Source organism: Pseudomyrmex gracilis, unplaced genomic scaffold, assembly GCF_002006095.1.
Source record: "Pseudomyrmex gracilis isolate BER0280 unplaced genomic scaffold, ASM200609v1 scaffold_35, whole genome shotgun sequence".
In the NCBI taxonomy this organism is placed as follows: Eukaryota; Metazoa; Arthropoda; class Insecta; order Hymenoptera; family Formicidae; genus Pseudomyrmex; species Pseudomyrmex gracilis.
Genome location: NW_018020619.1, coordinates 530,597 through 547,640, shown reverse-complemented (window position 1 = coordinate 547,640; position 17,044 = coordinate 530,597). Strand labels below are relative to the sequence as shown.

At 40.1% G+C, this 17,044-nt stretch overlaps 1 protein-coding gene across 2 annotated transcripts in view; it reads right to left on the bottom strand.

The window, feature by feature from the left end:
• LOC109852752 (cadherin-87A) overlaps positions 1 to 17,044 on the bottom strand; it is a 191,421-nt gene that overhangs the window by 147,373 nt on the left and 27,004 nt on the right. For both annotated transcript variants that reach the window (XM_020424203.1, XM_020424204.1), the window contains exon 3: positions 8,291 to 8,332. In XM_020424203.1, coding sequence (XP_020279792.1) covers positions 8,291 to 8,332 — 42 coding nt within the window. The remainder of the gene's footprint in view (positions 1 to 8,290; positions 8,333 to 17,044) is intronic.

Sequence of the window (17,044 nt, the reverse complement as noted above, 5' to 3'; positions counted from 1 at the left end):
GCCGCTCTCGTCTCGTCGCGCGATGTTCCTCGCATTTTTAACGACCTCTCGTCCGTCGCGTTAGTCATCTCTCGCAATACAATCCCTTCTCTTTCCCACTACGCCGCGGTGCTACGCAAACTACGTCTCTTCGTTTTGTTGATCGCGCGAATTCGCTAATTCGCCGACAGCAATTCTCATCTTCAATAGAGATACCAACAACTTTATATTTTCTTCTTTCCGTTACGCGCGTGTTTACTTTACTCGACGTCAGAGAAACTCGTCTACATGTTTATTTCGTCCGAAATTGATACCTCGCCAGCCAGCGACGTAAGAATGTGTAACTTCTCGATAATGAATGTCGTGAGCGCAAACGAAGCGGAATGGAGCACGGTGGTGCGCGCGCGTGTTAATATTCATGAGATTATCATCGCGACGCGCTCACGAGACGACTCGACGTATCAGGCGCGTTTTATTATTATAATAAATAATTCGCGTAAAAAAATAGGATAAATTCTCCCGCGTCAAGCGGACGGGAATGATGGATCGGATCGGATATGCGGCGTAAAAATATGCGGCGCGTAAATCACGCGCGTCTCTCGATAAAAATATATATTGCGTCATTCTCAATTGCGCGAATTTTAATAGACAACCTGTAAACATTTGCGCGAGTTTTATTGTAAAGCGGGACGCAGAGAATCTCCCTGTGTGTGTGACGCGCGATCAGCATAGGAGTTAATGCATGCACGCGTGTAACTCAGTCTCGCGGCGGTAAATCGATAACGCGCGTGTTACATTTCCACCGTAAAAATCACGTCGTCCGTCGGGACACGTTTCGTGCTTATGCCTGACGTGTTCCGCGCGTTTGTGCTCGATAAAATATATATATATATATATATATATATTGTATGTGTGTGTGTAATCTCGCTTACAATCGTCGCATGTCGATTCCTCCAGACTACTGCAAACGGTCCGCACACAAAGAGAAAAGTGGAAAATCGAATTAATTTACACGTAAAAAGCTTCAAATGATTCGGTGATTGAAAATTGCACTTCTCTCGCGTCTCATGCCGTGTCGCGACGCGCGCGGATTTGAAATACGTTAAAATTGAATTTTTTGAGTCGCGAGTTTCACAAAAATATACCGCGCCGTGATGGTTTTTAGTTTTCAACCAAATACAACGACTTATTATAGGTTTTTCGTTCGCTTCGTTATCGAATAATGTTCAAAATGTTTGTCGAGGTCCGAAATCTGGAAATGTAGAAATCGAGCTTTTTTGTTTTTTTTGTTTTGGCTTGCGAAATTTTCGTGCGCCATCAATGATATGATTTCCCACGGACAGATGATATGATAAACTAATATTATTTTAACGCGTGAATCGCAGTTGATCGCCGACGACGAAAATGAAAATTTTGATAACAAACCGCATTCACGTAACATCTGGATAAACTTGTGATACATGATACGCGACACGTTCTGAGCTGACAAATACATTCGTCAATTACTGTAGAATTTAACTGTTGTGAAAATTGATTGAGCTCACCAAATACGGGGAGATCGTTTACATTTCATATCGCTTAACGCGCGAATGCCGTTTTATTATATTAAGCGAGCAAACTAATTTCCACTTCTCGTATAATATCGCGCGCGAACACGCACCGCCGAGAGGAGAGAAGATCCTTCCTTTCGTTCGATCGCGGCGATTTAATAAATGCGGACGAAAGATAAAATTTTTTTCACTACTATTATTGTATTCCAAATTTCGCGTTGTATTCATTCATTTCGGCACAGATATTTTGCATATAAACTTTTGAATCAACCTCTTTTCCCTCTAACATTGAAAATAAATAAAATCCGAGAAAATACACGGGCAAAGGAAGTGGGAGAAACACACATTTTCTCAAATAAAATGTTTTAATAACAGATTTTCGAATAAAAATATATAAATAAAAATATATAAATTTTATATTTTGCTTTATTTCTTTGTGTATTTTCTTTCTCTTACAATTTAAACCCGAGCTTTGAACGCGCGCGCGTATCCGCAATTACACGCACGTATAAATTGTAATTTAAAAAAAAATTTACTTCTCTGGCGTGAATTAAAGTACGTGCGCGCGCATTATTACGCGAATAATCAGCGCGCGTGAAAAAGTTTCTTTGGAGCTCGATTTTTTTTGTTTTTAAATTTGTTACGCAATTTTGCGTATATAAAACTCATCCAAATTATGCAAACGACAAGAGTCATCCACCCTCTGTGTCTCGCGACAATAATGAAGCGAGCGAAAATACAATGTGTGTGCTCGTTCGCACGTATTTTCGTAACTTGGGCATTTATTGCGCTCGTGCATTTTGTGAAAAATCACCAAAAACCAAGTTCGGTTACCAAGACGACTTTTTACAGCCAAGCGTGATAAAAAAAAGTAGATACTTATCATCGCCCGTGACGTGTTACGCAAGCGATCACCGAGAACAATGAAAATTTTGAAAAAAATCCGAATGACGCGCGCTTCAAAACAAGCCCGGACAATATTTTCCCATTATCTTCTTTCTCGCGTTGGAACGTAAAAACAGAAATTTGCCTTTGAAAGTGGTGTCACGATGGCCGCTTCAGCTAAGTGGCGCGTACGCACATCGATAACGTCAGAAGATACCGACAATTCTGCGACAATTGCATTCTCGTGGGGAAAGCGTCAGAGTTAGAAAAGTTCGATTTGATGATGCAAAAACAAAATATTTTACGGAGAAATACATATAACACGTCAAAATATTTAATCGGAATAACGAATTTAATGCAAACCCGATAGCCACCTATCCGCATTTATTGTATACACGTATCACAAAGCCGGATATATATATATAATTATTAGCGATGTGATGCGGATGCGAAATCTGAATTTTGAATGCTGACAATGTTACATCAATCTTTGAATTATTATAAAGGCCCGCGCACGCGCGCGCGCGCGCCCCATTGTTATCCGACGTATCGCCATCGGCAACCGTAAATAAAAGCGCGCTATCCCTTCGTTCCGACCGATCCCGATCATTATCCGCGGAAAATCAAATCGATTACACCCAGGAGGCTCTATTATGCCGATATTGTTACCGTTGAAGTCCAAACATTGTTATTAGTTGAGAGGCAAGTCACTCTCTCTTTGTTTTCTCTCGCTATCTCTCTCTCCCTCTTTATTACGTGCGCACGGGAGACAAAGAGACGTTACAAAGTAATTCTCGTTCATTTCTCACATTCAGTATTCAATTCGCTAAGGCGCGCAATTATACGATGCGAAATTGCGACACTGCGTGACGTTGAAAAAAAATAATTGAAGTCGGAGACTCCTATTATGTCTCGCACACATTTAGATCCACTGCGTGGAGACTCGCTGTTTACTTCGCGTCGTGTGTTTCTTATGCCCTTGTAAACGCGCGCATATTTAACGCAGATATGTCACATGTGCTCAAAAAATAATATTAAGAAACGAAACTACTTGGTAGTGTAAAAAAATATCTATTCCCCTCTACACAACTGTTAAGTGAAAAAAAATAGGTCTTTTTAGTGACATCGAATTTCATTTAATTCGTGTGTCAAAAGAAGTTAAACCGCTGATTATATTCTTTAGAAATTTTACATGTCCAAGCACTCAGAGATAAAAGAAACGTCTAATTCGGACGGTTTTTATTTTCGGATTCATTCGTTGCACGCGACATGTAGCTACCGAGACTGTGTACACGTCCCCACTGACGTGATTGCGAAAGGATGGTGGTTGTATTTTTCACGTTATGGCGACAGGTGGACGTGATCGATGGTCAGATGCGCCCTTTGTACAAATCGCGCTAGTGTAAACCAACTAGCGATAGGATCAAACGCTAGTCTCAAAGCACGAAGTTTGCTCATGCAAAAACTATCATCGCGAACCGGAATTTTTAATCGTCGATTATCGAAATTTTAACTAAACGATTGTGTTTACACAAGTTATTTATTTTATTGTAACAAAAAGAAACAACATTGAAAAGACAAATTTTCAATTGATTTGAAAAACAGCGATCTTTCCAATGCAATGCACACAAATAGAAGAAAAAAAAAACGTACTTGTTTTCTGCTTCGCTCGTGCCGTTTCCTCCCATCATTTTTCATTTGATTGAACATTCCGGTGCAGTTTAACTGCATTAGTTAAAGACAGACTGAGAAATTTCCCTACAACTTTCGTTAAAGAGCGAGAGACAGAGGGAGAGAGAGAGAGAGAGAGAGAGAGAGGAAAGTGAGAGAATAACGACCGAATAACCAGCGTAATATGCAGCGCATAACAGTCTCTCTCGAGGAGAATTTAATTACTCCCACTAGTTAAATCGTGGAAACGCAAACTGAAGTTTGCTCTAAACCCAAGAATATTTCCATTACATTAAAATTTCTCTTTTAATTATATTTTATTTCAAGACGTTTGCGCACAACTTAGGGAGACGAAAAAAAATGAAAGACGCGAGGAGTGTAATTTACACGCAACCATTTGTCACGCGTCTCGTAGAAAAGTTCGTCCCGAGAGAGCAAATGATAAATTCCTGCACGGAATGCGAGGGATCCGAGGGTTTGACTCTTGGCCAAAGTCTTTTCGCAATGGATTTTATAATTTCTATGAAGGGGTGAAGGTAAATTGAGTATTTCACATACACGAGATGCAGCAAATCAAACGTTCTATGTAAATTTTCGAACTAAATTTAATTCGAATTTCCACGTGAATTAATTTACACGTTTAACGGAAGTAAGTAAATAAATAAATACATACATATGTATATATGTGTAATTGCATGTACATCTCCGGCATATTGACTCGTATCGACCTTAACGTTTAGTTGTAAAACTGGTAAATATATATTTAATCTTTCAGGAACTCAAAAATGATCTACGAGTCGAACGGATTGGGGGTCTATGAGACCCACGCGACTTTAAAATTGCGAAAATCTTATCTCCGCGGAAAAACAATATTTTTTCAGTTTTGTTTTTTGAATCGAAAGTTTGAACGATTCTGCGTTGATCAAAAATCACAAATTAAAAAACTCTCTAGTAGGTTTGAAGATATAAGCATGTGAAAAAAAAAAACTAAATTTTATTAGAAACATGCGCAATCCTTGAATGGGTCTGGGAGACCCATGTCTGTCCGTGAAAAGTCAATGCAGTCGGTCATTCTATGAGAGACTAAATATACAGAAGCAGGTGTACTTGTGTAGGTAATCGTTACCATTTGCAAAGTGGGACGAACTTCAGATCGAAGAGAAGATCAAGAATAAACGAAAGAGAAAAACGGAAGAAAAAAAAAAAGAAACGAGAACGGGAATCGTCGCAGAAGGCAGATTTCAACGGTGATTCCTGTCACTTCCGGACGCGCGCAGACTACCAGAATCCGAGTTACCTCTTTAGGCATGGGGGTAGCAGATGTTCTCTACGACGTGCTCTCGCACCAGAGAGGAGAGAGAGCTCGCCCTCCTCCTTTGGGGAAAACGCGCTTAACTAGCCGTCACCGCCCGATGCTGCCCCGTCGTTTCGGCTTCCCCCGAGCAGCGACTTCTCGAAGCCAGCTCCGCCAGACCTAAACAAATCTTCCGCTACCGAGAGAACAATTTCTCCCAAGTGGGACTCGCAACACAAACCATTTCGAACAGACTGTGCGCCTTCCGCGCGCAATTATTTTCAACCGGTTTTCCGCCAAATCAAGTGCGAGATTAGGTGATTACGCAATTAATCTTTCAAGACGGTCGAATCTTGGATGTTAAATATTTTATACTCGATTTTTCCTCTTCGAGATTGTTAGCGCATGCCAATCGGAATAACGTCGAAGAATCTAAGCTGGATTTTTCCCGGCAAGGATTGCAGGGAAAAATTTGCGCGCGGCGGCGATTTCTCAGGCAATCACCCACGCGGACCACGCGCGCAAACAGAACAGAAGCTTTGCGAGAGAAGCGAGAAGCTCTCTCGCGCACGTGTTACATTTGTTAGATCCCGACTGCTGCAACCTGTCGACTGTCGCGTGACGGGAATTTCGAGACGGGAATAAGCTGGGAAACGCGCTTTTAACTAACTGTCACCGCCCGATGTTATGAGCCTCGCGAACCACGCTCGTTCTCGCAAACCGCGAACAAATGCTCGCGTCCTCTCCGCGAACTTACAATTAGTTGAGTCCTCGAGTAACTGGCGCGCGATACGCGCGCGCGCGACGATATTATTATCATATTTTTGTGTGTGTAATGTAGTTTTCCAAAAGCGTTTTACGCGGTTATTTAACTGCATGCGCCGCGCGCAAACGCCTCTCTCTGCGAGACCAACCGGCACAAATTAATTACTAATCTTTTCACGTAACACTCTCATAAAAATGTACATATACGTACTTGTGAGAACAACTCGACACAGCGAGTAACGTTGTTGAAATGTAACGACTCTCTCCCCAAGAAAGATTGATAAAAAGTTAATCGGTTCAAGTTCGTGGACTCAAAACTTATCAAGTACAAAAATAAAGGAAGAAAATATATTCTCTTAAATTTTTTTTTTTTTATTTCTTTTATCATTTCATTGCGCTGAAAATCAGTGGACAAGAAGATCTAACTTTAACCAGTAAAATTCTCAAGAACAAGTTGTCGCAAAATTATTATTACAACTAATGTTCTCAGTGAGACTATCTGTCATTGAATCATTCGGCGAAATTTTAACCGATTCCCAGTGAAACTAATCCGCCACTGAATCAGTCGGTAAAAAGTTTTACTGAAATTTCACTTCAAAAGAGAGACTGCGCGTTACAAGTATTTATTTGTCTAGTTTTCGCAGGCCTCGTGAGAATTTAAATTCACCGCGCGCGCGGAAGATTTACTCGTCAAATCGGAAGCGCGGAACGACTATTAATTCTCGGTAATCGCGCGAAAGAGACAAGTAACGCGCGCTCGCGCGCGCGTGCAAGTTTCCGGAGCAAAAATGATTTAGCGCTCGCGTCATTAGGCGCGTGAAACACTTTCCTAACTGCCAGTCGACCGCCTCTTTGTCCGCGCTCACCCAGTATTCATCTCTCAACGTTCTCTGACCCCACGAAACAAATGCGCTCCTTTCCTCCCTCCCTCTCTTTCTCACACTCTCTCTCTCCCTCTCTTGATGGGCAACCCTTCTCGGCAGCTTAATCAAGTTTGCTCGTAACTAAAGGTTACGAGTGCACACTTCGGAAACGTTCGAGATCGGAAACTGCTTTTCACGCGGATCCATTGTCGCTCTCTCCTTTCTCGAGAAAATGCTTTTCATACGTTTCACTTAGCTAAAAGGTACACGCCGCGAGAGGAAATATCAATCTAGAGGACATATTCTTCGCGAAGAGCGAATAAAACAATTTAGTTCTCGTAAAATTTTAATCTTCTCGATGGAATTCTTGCTACCTTTTATACGTCCCCTCGTTCGTAAATTAACGGAAACATTGTTTCACGCGAATGTTTGCTTTTCAGCGCGAGCTTCGTTCCCTATAATTTGTCGATATACGCGCGATAGATATTTAAATTAAGATAATTAAATTCCGAAGAATTTAATAAACATACACAAATACAAAATAGTTTCAAACCGCATCAGTTAGATAAGATTTTCAAAAAGTAATTACAAAGACATGTTCACGGTTACGCGGTAGCGAAAAGTAATTTAAATATTTCCACGAAAATTTGCTTGACAACGACAACAAAGTTTTTTCTTAACAAATTGGAGATGAACTTTCAAGTCGCGTCGGTCGGAGAATTTTAATCTACTTTGAGCGGCTGCTAGACGAGATCCTTCTAAATATTGCGCAGCCTTTAATCCGTAAATGTGTTGTAATTAAAGCGAAGCTAGGTTAAAATCCCGTGTAACGGGCGAGGCACGTGGAGACCACTCCAATTTCGGTTGCTAGGAAACTAATCTTGCGATCACTTCATAGATTCCCGCGCGTTTCGATTTGCCGAGAGTCGAAATTATTCCGCTCTTAATGAGTATCGATGAAACACGAAATTAAGCCGCGACAGAATGCCACTGTATTTACGCCGAATATGGAAATTATCCGCCAGAGAGAGAGAGAGAGAGAGAGAGAGAGAGAGAGAGAGAGAGAGAGAGACGCTATTGGCTAAATTTGTTTAAACCTTTATACAATTTATCTTCACTTGAAAATCGAAATTATTTTAGTAAAAACAAAAACAATGGAATTTCACAGACAAGGTAGATAAGAGCTTAATTCTTATCAGAAATAAAAAAATTGTCACCTTTGAACGCTTGACATTCCCACGACTAACTTGATAGTGTGTTTAGTTATTAGAATTTTCACTCACCCCATCGATTGTCGCAGGCATCCTCGACTTTCGCATTCCTCGCTGAAACAAAACAAGCACCAACGTTAATAATAAGTTCCATAACCCCCGCGTGCTTGCCTCTCTCTCTCTCTCTCTCTATAGAACGCGCACATTGATACACACGCATTTATATGCGAATTTACGAGATAAACCCTCACACGTATATCGATTTCGATCAATTTCTTACTCTGCGAATCTTGTCATCCTATTTCAGTGTTGGATCGGCGGTGGTATGCAACTCGAGAGGAATCATCGGGGAAAATAAACCGGAGAGATCGAAGGAAAACCACATCGCGCGCAGGTATAAAGCCTGTTTCCATCGCGGGATAAAAAAAGAGAGAGAGAGAGAGAGAGAAAGAGAAACAGCAACAAAACGGAAAACGCACTACACTCCGCGAATCGGAGTAGATATCCTCTCCTCCCCACGCTGAATTTCCCCCGAGAAAATCACCTTATCCCCCCGACTCCGATCTTTCCCGCAGACAGAAATGAAATATCTATTTGCATACGCGCGCTGGCCTCGGTCACGGAATTCTCTCGGCAAGGTAAATAACGATCTGAAATTCCACGCGGCGGGGCAACCGTCGATGAATCGATGGCTCGCGGCTTTTAGAATTGCGAAGAAAACGAAGGGTCGTCTCTCCGATAAGTGAGTTATTCGCCATTTAGTAGTCGAATCGGGACGGAAAAGGTGCCGCGCGAATTTGCTCCGTTCATTTCGCTATCTTGACGACAAAAACTATTTCGCGTCTTACGTGATGCGTCTTACGAGACGTTAAAGCTCCGCTCGCATAATCATTAAAAATACAACCGTTTCCGCGCTTTCTTGCGTATTTTTCTTAAACGGAATTTTGTCGCTGCGAATTTTCTTTTCGCAAGCTTAAAGAGATTCAAATTTCGATTATTCGCGGGAGCAATCCCGCGTCTCGTTACAGTTTTTCTTCTTCTACTTGACGTATAATCTGATAAATGTATAAATCTCGCAACGACGTTCTGTATGCATTACCGGGGGGGCTGCGCGCCGCTTAGAGAAGAAGATCAAAGCGCCGACGGATCCTTCAGGATGCTTTTATGTCGAAGTAAGAGCTCGAAGCTAAGGAAAGAGATTAAACGCAAACACGAATGATACAACGAATCGGCAAGGTAATGTCGAAACGTATTGACTTACGTCGTCTATGCGGAGTGCTGCAAAGAGACATATATCAGAAACTATGAGGCAATTTCGAATCGATCTTTCTTCCGCAAGATAGTCACATATGAGAACTTATCGTATCTCTTATATTTTGAACGCGCGCGAGTATTTTTGTTTTTAATTTCTTTCTGAAAATCGAGCGTCGAGTTTCCATGGGCTTCTAATAGTGATTTTAGTCGCGTGTTGTTTTTTTCCACTCGTCCCTTTCACTATTTTTCGAGTGTGATTTTCATGCGTTATTTCTGACATCTCTTATATGTACATTATGTGTGGTACATGATTTTTGTAAGATGTATATACTAGCTGTCACATTGCGGTGACGGGTTGTATTCAACATAATAATACAACACGTTAAAATAAAAATAATAATAGCGTGCGCGTTGTGCACGCGCTTGTGTTGTGCTAGTATTAGTAAAAAATGTAAAAACATTCGCGTATTGTAACAACGTTGTGTACAGCTTTCAATGCGAGATAAAAAAAAAAGTCACTATAGTGGCTATTCGCTTTAAAACGTCGCTTAGTGGAAAGCGTTATAGTAGGCAATTCGTTTAAAAGATCGCGGGAAGCCACTATAGTGGCGTAGCACTCAAATCTAATAATAATTGAATCTAATTATATCTAAGTAGTCTCTGTTAAAATTAATTCGCTCTCTGCTTCGAAACGCATTTTCTTTTCTCAAAAATGATTCAATTGTGCACACATTTCTGTCGATGTAACGCAACAATCGATCTTTTCCGAGACGTCAAAGAGCGGAAGGAGCAAAGAGTGTGTAGGGAGAGAGCATATATTCCGCCACGCGTAATACAATCGATACGATTTGCTTTGTGTTCGCGTAATATTAATACCAAGGTGCATTGTGCGCGGAGAATAGCATCAGACGATATAAAGTCCAGAGAATACAGATATTATAGAATATACCGTGGAGGTACGCGTCAATACGCCATAGAAATCCGGTCTAGTGCAATCCGCGATATCCGGCAAATCTATTGCGGCACGTTTCGCTCAGCGCGCGCGCAAATCGGTAACTTCATTAAATTGCGACAATTCGCGCGCTCAAACATAACGTCTTAACGAGAGAAACGGCGACAAATGTCAGAGTTCCTCCCCGAGCGACGAAATAGTTCTCTTTATCCCCGGGAATAGCAACGATCCGCAAGTTCTCTGTGAGTAATGCGATTAAAGAGAACCGACCTTCGCGCGAGAGTAAAAGCTATAAATCCGACGTGAGAATGAGTAGGCGATATTTCAGTCGAATCATCTAAATGGTTGTGATCGATTAGTAAAATATAGAAAAAAACATATATAGAAAAAAATTAAAATATTAGAATATTAGAAAAATATAAATATATTAAAATTGATAGAATATTAGAGAAACAGAAAGAAAATAAAACGCAAGTAACGTGAATTGTAATCTGGACATATTAAAGACGTCTCGGATACGTCATGTGTTTCTTATGCCATTGTAAACATTAACATCTCTGAGACGTCTCTGAGACATCTCTGAGACATGCAAAGATTAATTCTTTATTAATTTTGTTAGTATTATAATACTAGTATTGTTAGTTTGCCCCAGTGGTCTTGCGGTCTGAGTGAGAGAGAGAAGCTGCGAGCGGGAGGTTCCGAGTTCGGACCCACATCTTTGGATTTTTCCAGACCGGTCTCTTTCAATTGAATTTATCAATTGAGAGGCAAACTGAAAGGGCTTTCATTAAGCTCGAAGTGATTATAAGCACTTCCATTGGTTCAAAATCCACCCAAAATTTGTAGGTCTATCGTATTCTACAAGCTCTCCAGTTCGGAGATTAAGCGCTAGGCTAACAACCTGCCCCGTAAAACTTGGTTCTAATTTCAAAAGTAGTCACAAAATTTGTTAATACAAGAGTAGTCACGTAATTTTTTTTACGTAGTTACCTCGGGTTTTTTACACCTCAATTAAAAGTCATTGTTATTCACCACATATTGTAAATTAGTGATTGTTCTCTCTATAATTTATATATAATTTATTATATACACACACACATTAATAATTTATTATATATGTTAAACTAATTTCTACTAGAGACACAGGTTTGAAATTTTCGGATAGTTCTGAGAAACCTATATGTCAGTCCATGAAAGAATATTACGTTCTTTGTTAAGCTTACACAAATGTAATAAATAGTATTTCTTTTGGTCACATTGAATTTTATTTGATTTCTATGTCAAGAGGTTAAGAGGATACTGGATGTCTATATTGATCGAATGAGAGCAATTAGTTTAGATTTATTTTCCGCTGGGACAGATAAACGATTTTCCAGAATACAGAAAAATAAAGAAACTTCAACAGATCTCAATTTTCTAAAAATTGAGTAATTATTTTTGCAGTTACGTTTATCTCGAAACGTTGCGCTACTTATATTTTGCAGTTCAAAAGTTGATACACGAAAAAAAAACAACGAAGATAAAAATAACATTCAAGAATGTAACAAGATCATCAGACGATAATTTAAAAGTCTACAAAAAATCTAAACTACTTTAGATCTGACGTTAACCTTTTTTTACATATGTTTTTTTTCTCTAACGACGTTCCGTGGTTGATATCACTTGTATAACAGTCGCGATGTACAGACTATTCCAGTTCCTCAAAACGATTGTGCAAATTGCTCGCAAGACATTTTACGTAAACATATATTAAACGTATTACGTGCGCATATACTTTGCGCGTGTTTTTAGGCAATAAATCTGGAAAAAAAAAATACCAAAATAAACCATCACCTGTACACGCAACGTTAATCTTTGGGTAGTTTATCATGCTGTTCGTACTACGGGCGATAATATCAGCAAAACGAATACATCGCGGAAATGCAGTGAAGTGGAGCGCGTCGAGTGAAGAACTGTCGCGCGTGTGTCTATACGTGTGCGCGCTAGTTAAAGGGACGAGCAACGTGATCCGAGCGCGTTAGTTATGATAAATGACCGGACAGTCGAGGGGCGAAACTTCAGCTTATAAATCTATCTTACTGTCAACCTCGCACGGCCTACGACCGCCACTGACCGTTTTCCCCGAGGCAATGGATTGTACAACCCCCCATCGTGCAACCCATTTGCCAAAATTTCTCTCGCATTCAAAATAGTTGCGGGGAATATCGCTCGCCCCAAAGTAAGTCCAATCTCCAAACTTTTGCGAGCGAAAATTTATGTCTCGTTCGTCTCAATTGCTTGCCGATCCGATTACTTACTCCTCGATTTATACGAAGACCATTTGAGATTGTAAATAAAAAAACTTTTAATTCCAACAAATACCATGTTACTTAATAGTTTACAGTCTTTCGCCATTGTTTTATTGTGCTTTTTTTGGCACGCGATTCTCAATAAGTAAAGCGTAGAACGAACAGACATAAAAAAAAGACATCCCTTGTAAAGTCCCTTGTAAAGTCCCTTGTAAAATCCCTTCGAAAGAACTCAACCAGCGTATTACTTCCAATTGATTTTTCCCCGCGAGAAATTTTTCTTCGCAAATAGAGCTGTCAGTCAGAACGACGAGGAAACAACGAACAGTTTTATAGTGAAAGTTTCTCCCCTCTCGATATTCCATGGCGGTGGAGGAGCAGACCGCGCCGTAACCGCGACGCTTCGAGATCTCGAGTGGTGGTCTCGAGAGTTACGCGCGCACACTTGACGCAAACGCCCGTTTCCGGAGCCTCCGAAATGGCTCGCAAGCTCCTTATTGCGTCGCAAAACCGTCGACACATCTCTCCACATCCCTGAATATAGATCACAGAGAGAGTTCCGTACGAACAAGGCCGAGAGAAAGGAACAGTTTTGGCTTTCGTTTTTTAAGAGACGAGGAAGAGAACGATCCGTGAGATATATACTTCCGCGCAGAACAAAGGTCGAACAAACGTATCCCATTTCGATTAGATAGAGATTGTCGAATCTCCTGATGTGTCACAGAAAAAAAAATGTGGTCTATTAAATGACAAACAACTGTGAAATTTAAAAACTTAATGTTCTGTTTTAAATTTATTTAAGAATCAAAATAAGAAATCGCAGTTTTTTGTTTTCGAAGAAAATTTGTTTTTTTTTTTTTTTTTTGTTTTAAAGAAAAAAAGAAAGAGGAAGAGAAAGACTGTCTGAATTTCAGAAGATTGTCTAATAACGTCGCTTGAACTCCCGCAATGTGTATACACATTATTTTCTGCGAAATAGATTACGGGGAAATTATTCTTACTTATTTTAATACACTATGTTTCGCGCGCGCGCGCGGATTAAGCGCACGGAACGATAATGAGAATTAATTTTCTTGCGCATTTACTTTATATTATATTTGCTCATAGCCACGCTTCTATTAACAAAAAGTGACACCGTATTAAAGGGTGTTTAAGAAGGTAAATTGCACAATAATCCGGCACGCTGCATATTTTGCATTGCAAAGAAAAATCATATAGCTAGATAACAATAATAATAATAATAAAATTAAACATGTTCAATGCAAACTAACTTTTAATAATTATTAATTGCGTTTTTTTTTTTCAATCATAAATTAAAAGAAATCCGTTTATTTGGAAGAAAATTGACCGAGTAAACCTGAGGATTTATAAGTAGCAAAATAAACGAAGCCTATCAACGCGTCACGTTGTTCGCTGAAAGTTCCAAGTTAGTTTACATCGAAATTCATTATAATTACCGCATAAATCGGACGTCATTGCGGTTTACGTAACTAGACTTACTTCAAACGAGCGCAATATAATTCTCTCTCTCTCTCTCTCTCTCTTATTGTGTGTGAAAAGTAAATTAGTTCATAATTCTCGACAACAATGTCGTTATTCGCGCCGCAGACGAGTGATAGCATTTCGCAATTCCACAGAGCCAATAACATCATGTTGTTAAAACTAATGTTCCGTTTAAGATCATATTATATAATGGCGATTTCCTAACTGATATTCGCTATAATTACGACGACATGCATGTAAATAACAAAATTATTAGTCGATTGTAACACGCGACGCTCGAGTGGCACTTGGCGTGCTCGATTCGTCGAACAACAACAACGTTTGTTTTACTTCCGAAAATTAAACAAGAGACTGGTTAAAACGCGCGAGAGGATCGTGTCGTTTGCTTCACACTCCGATGCTCGTTATCCTTAATCATCTTTTAGGAAGCAGATGCGCCGCGCGATGAGTCATGCACGAATTGCGCTAATCAAGCATCGCGTGTTAATCGACTGTAATTGCCTCATTTCGTTTATGGCGCGCGCGCTCACTGCAAAACTGTTACGTTATCCGGAACGTTTCTCGTCGGAGATTTGTGCGTTCCTTCATTTCTCAAAGTGGGTTTTCTCTTAGCCCGCGAGCAGATAACATCAAAAGTTTACGAGATTTGTGGAGTTTTAGAAGCGTAGATAACGGAGAGAGAGATGCCTATTAAACCCTCCACGCTCTTCCTCTTCCACTCTCGTCTCCGCTCTCTTTTCCTCCTCGTTCGAGATCGTATCTTTCTAATTTCGTTCTCGGTCTATCCCATTAGCTAAAGCCGATCATTAACGAGAGTCGATTGGCTTATGAAAGTAATCCAAGCGAAAGCGATCAGCTTTGTAAACGCTACAATAACGATTTAAACGAGACGCAGCTATTACCAACGACTACTAACGAGAAGTGTTTGAACGGCAATGAAGAAAATACCGCAATCGACAACTCTTATTTTCCCGTCGAGTGAGATATCAAATTGCTTACACGCGTGTTTCGTTTTCATACGATACACACACATCACGTGTTTTTATGAATTACCTATAGCTTTCACGAGAAATTTCTTCTATCGCATCTCGAAAAAGCGAATGTACATTCAAATGCAACGAATGCGATATATTTGTGTGCCGCAGATCGCATAGAGAGAGAAAAAAAGTAAAAAAAAAAAAAAAAAAATGAAAATCTCGATCGTCGCACAAATGCACGAAAATATTTAACTTGCCTCGATTTGTGTGCGCGTGTGTGCGTTGCAATCTCGCGTTCTCCGACAAAAAGCGCTTCCAATCCGCTTGAATTCCTTGAATTCCGCTTGAATTCCGCTTCGTCGATTCGAAATTTTAATCCCGCCCGATGGCGCAGCCGCCGAGTAAGATCAACTCCGTTTTTCACTTTCATCGAATTAAAATCCATTTTCATAAGCGTGACAGCGCGCGGCGACGCTTTAACTTTGCGCAAAACAACGGGATCGTAACTTTTGATTAAGACGTCCGAGAAACTAAAGCGCCGAAGAGAGAGAGAGAGAGAGAGAGAGAGAGAGAGAGAGAGAGAGTCAGAGAAAATTTATGCGCATTTCCGTGAGAGAACAGCGCCGTTTCCGGCGGTTGCGAAAAGGGCACGTCGACAGAAAAGAGGAAGATCGTGTAAAGAGAAAAGTGCAATTCTAATCGCCTCCTCTGCTTCTCATCGCACGATGGCCGCCACTTTTTGAAGAACAAAAGAGAGAACCGAAGGGAGGGGAGGAGAGATTGTCCTTTCTTCCCCATCTGGCGAAAAGAGACTTCGTGATCGATGAATACTTCACGAGAGAGCCGGGAGCGCTCTCTCTTCTTTTCGCGTCGCGATGCAAGCGAAGAGATTAATACGGTCTTTGATGCCGCAATATAGCGCGACCAGAAACGCCACTTCGGCATTGGCTTTTGTGGCTGATAATTGCTACTTAATGCTTAATTGTTATTTAACTTCCAAACTTTAAAAAGATTTTTAATACATCATTATCCCGGACTGTGCTTTCGGATAATCTCTCTCTCTCTCTCTCTCTCTCTCGGTGGGGATTTTAAGAAAAAAACGCTAGAGTAGATCTTTTCTCAAAGCTCGCAAGATCGAAATAAGTAGCAGCGAATGCCGATGAAAAATTGTTATGTATAATAAATTTCCGCTTTTTACAGCAAAACTTACACATGTATTTTTTATATTCATATGTATTTATATATATATTTGGTTTGTTTCTGTTAAATATAAACTGAATCAAGAAACAAGATCTTGGCAGCCATGCGTCGAATGTACGTGCAAAATATATTTTTAACGTGTAAATCAATACACGTAGAAAATTTGAATTGAATAACAATTCGAAAATTCATATAAGATGCTAATTTGCATTGCATATAAATGAATCATCTATTTAATCATATAATCATCTATTTACTTTCTAATAAAATCTATTGGCTAAGAGTCAAACCCGGATTTCCTGTATGCAGTCGCGCGCCTTTCCAATTTGTGCATTAATTTACACGATTTAAAAATATATTTCGCACGTACAGCGTGGCTGTCAAACTTTTGTTTCTCGATTGTTTTGTTTACATAATTTTTCTCACAATCAAACAGTAGAATCTTGTACACATGATGTTTCCATGCAATATTTTCATTTTAATAAACATAACAACGTCACTCCCGCGAAGATCAAGTCCTAATCTTATTACATTAATCGGTTAATATGTGATTTTATCTTTTGTGTGTTTGTGCGAGGCTTTATAATTAGTGAACGACCGCGCACACACGTTCGACTTAATCTCGGCGTGCGCGTGCGCAGCTCCTTTAACT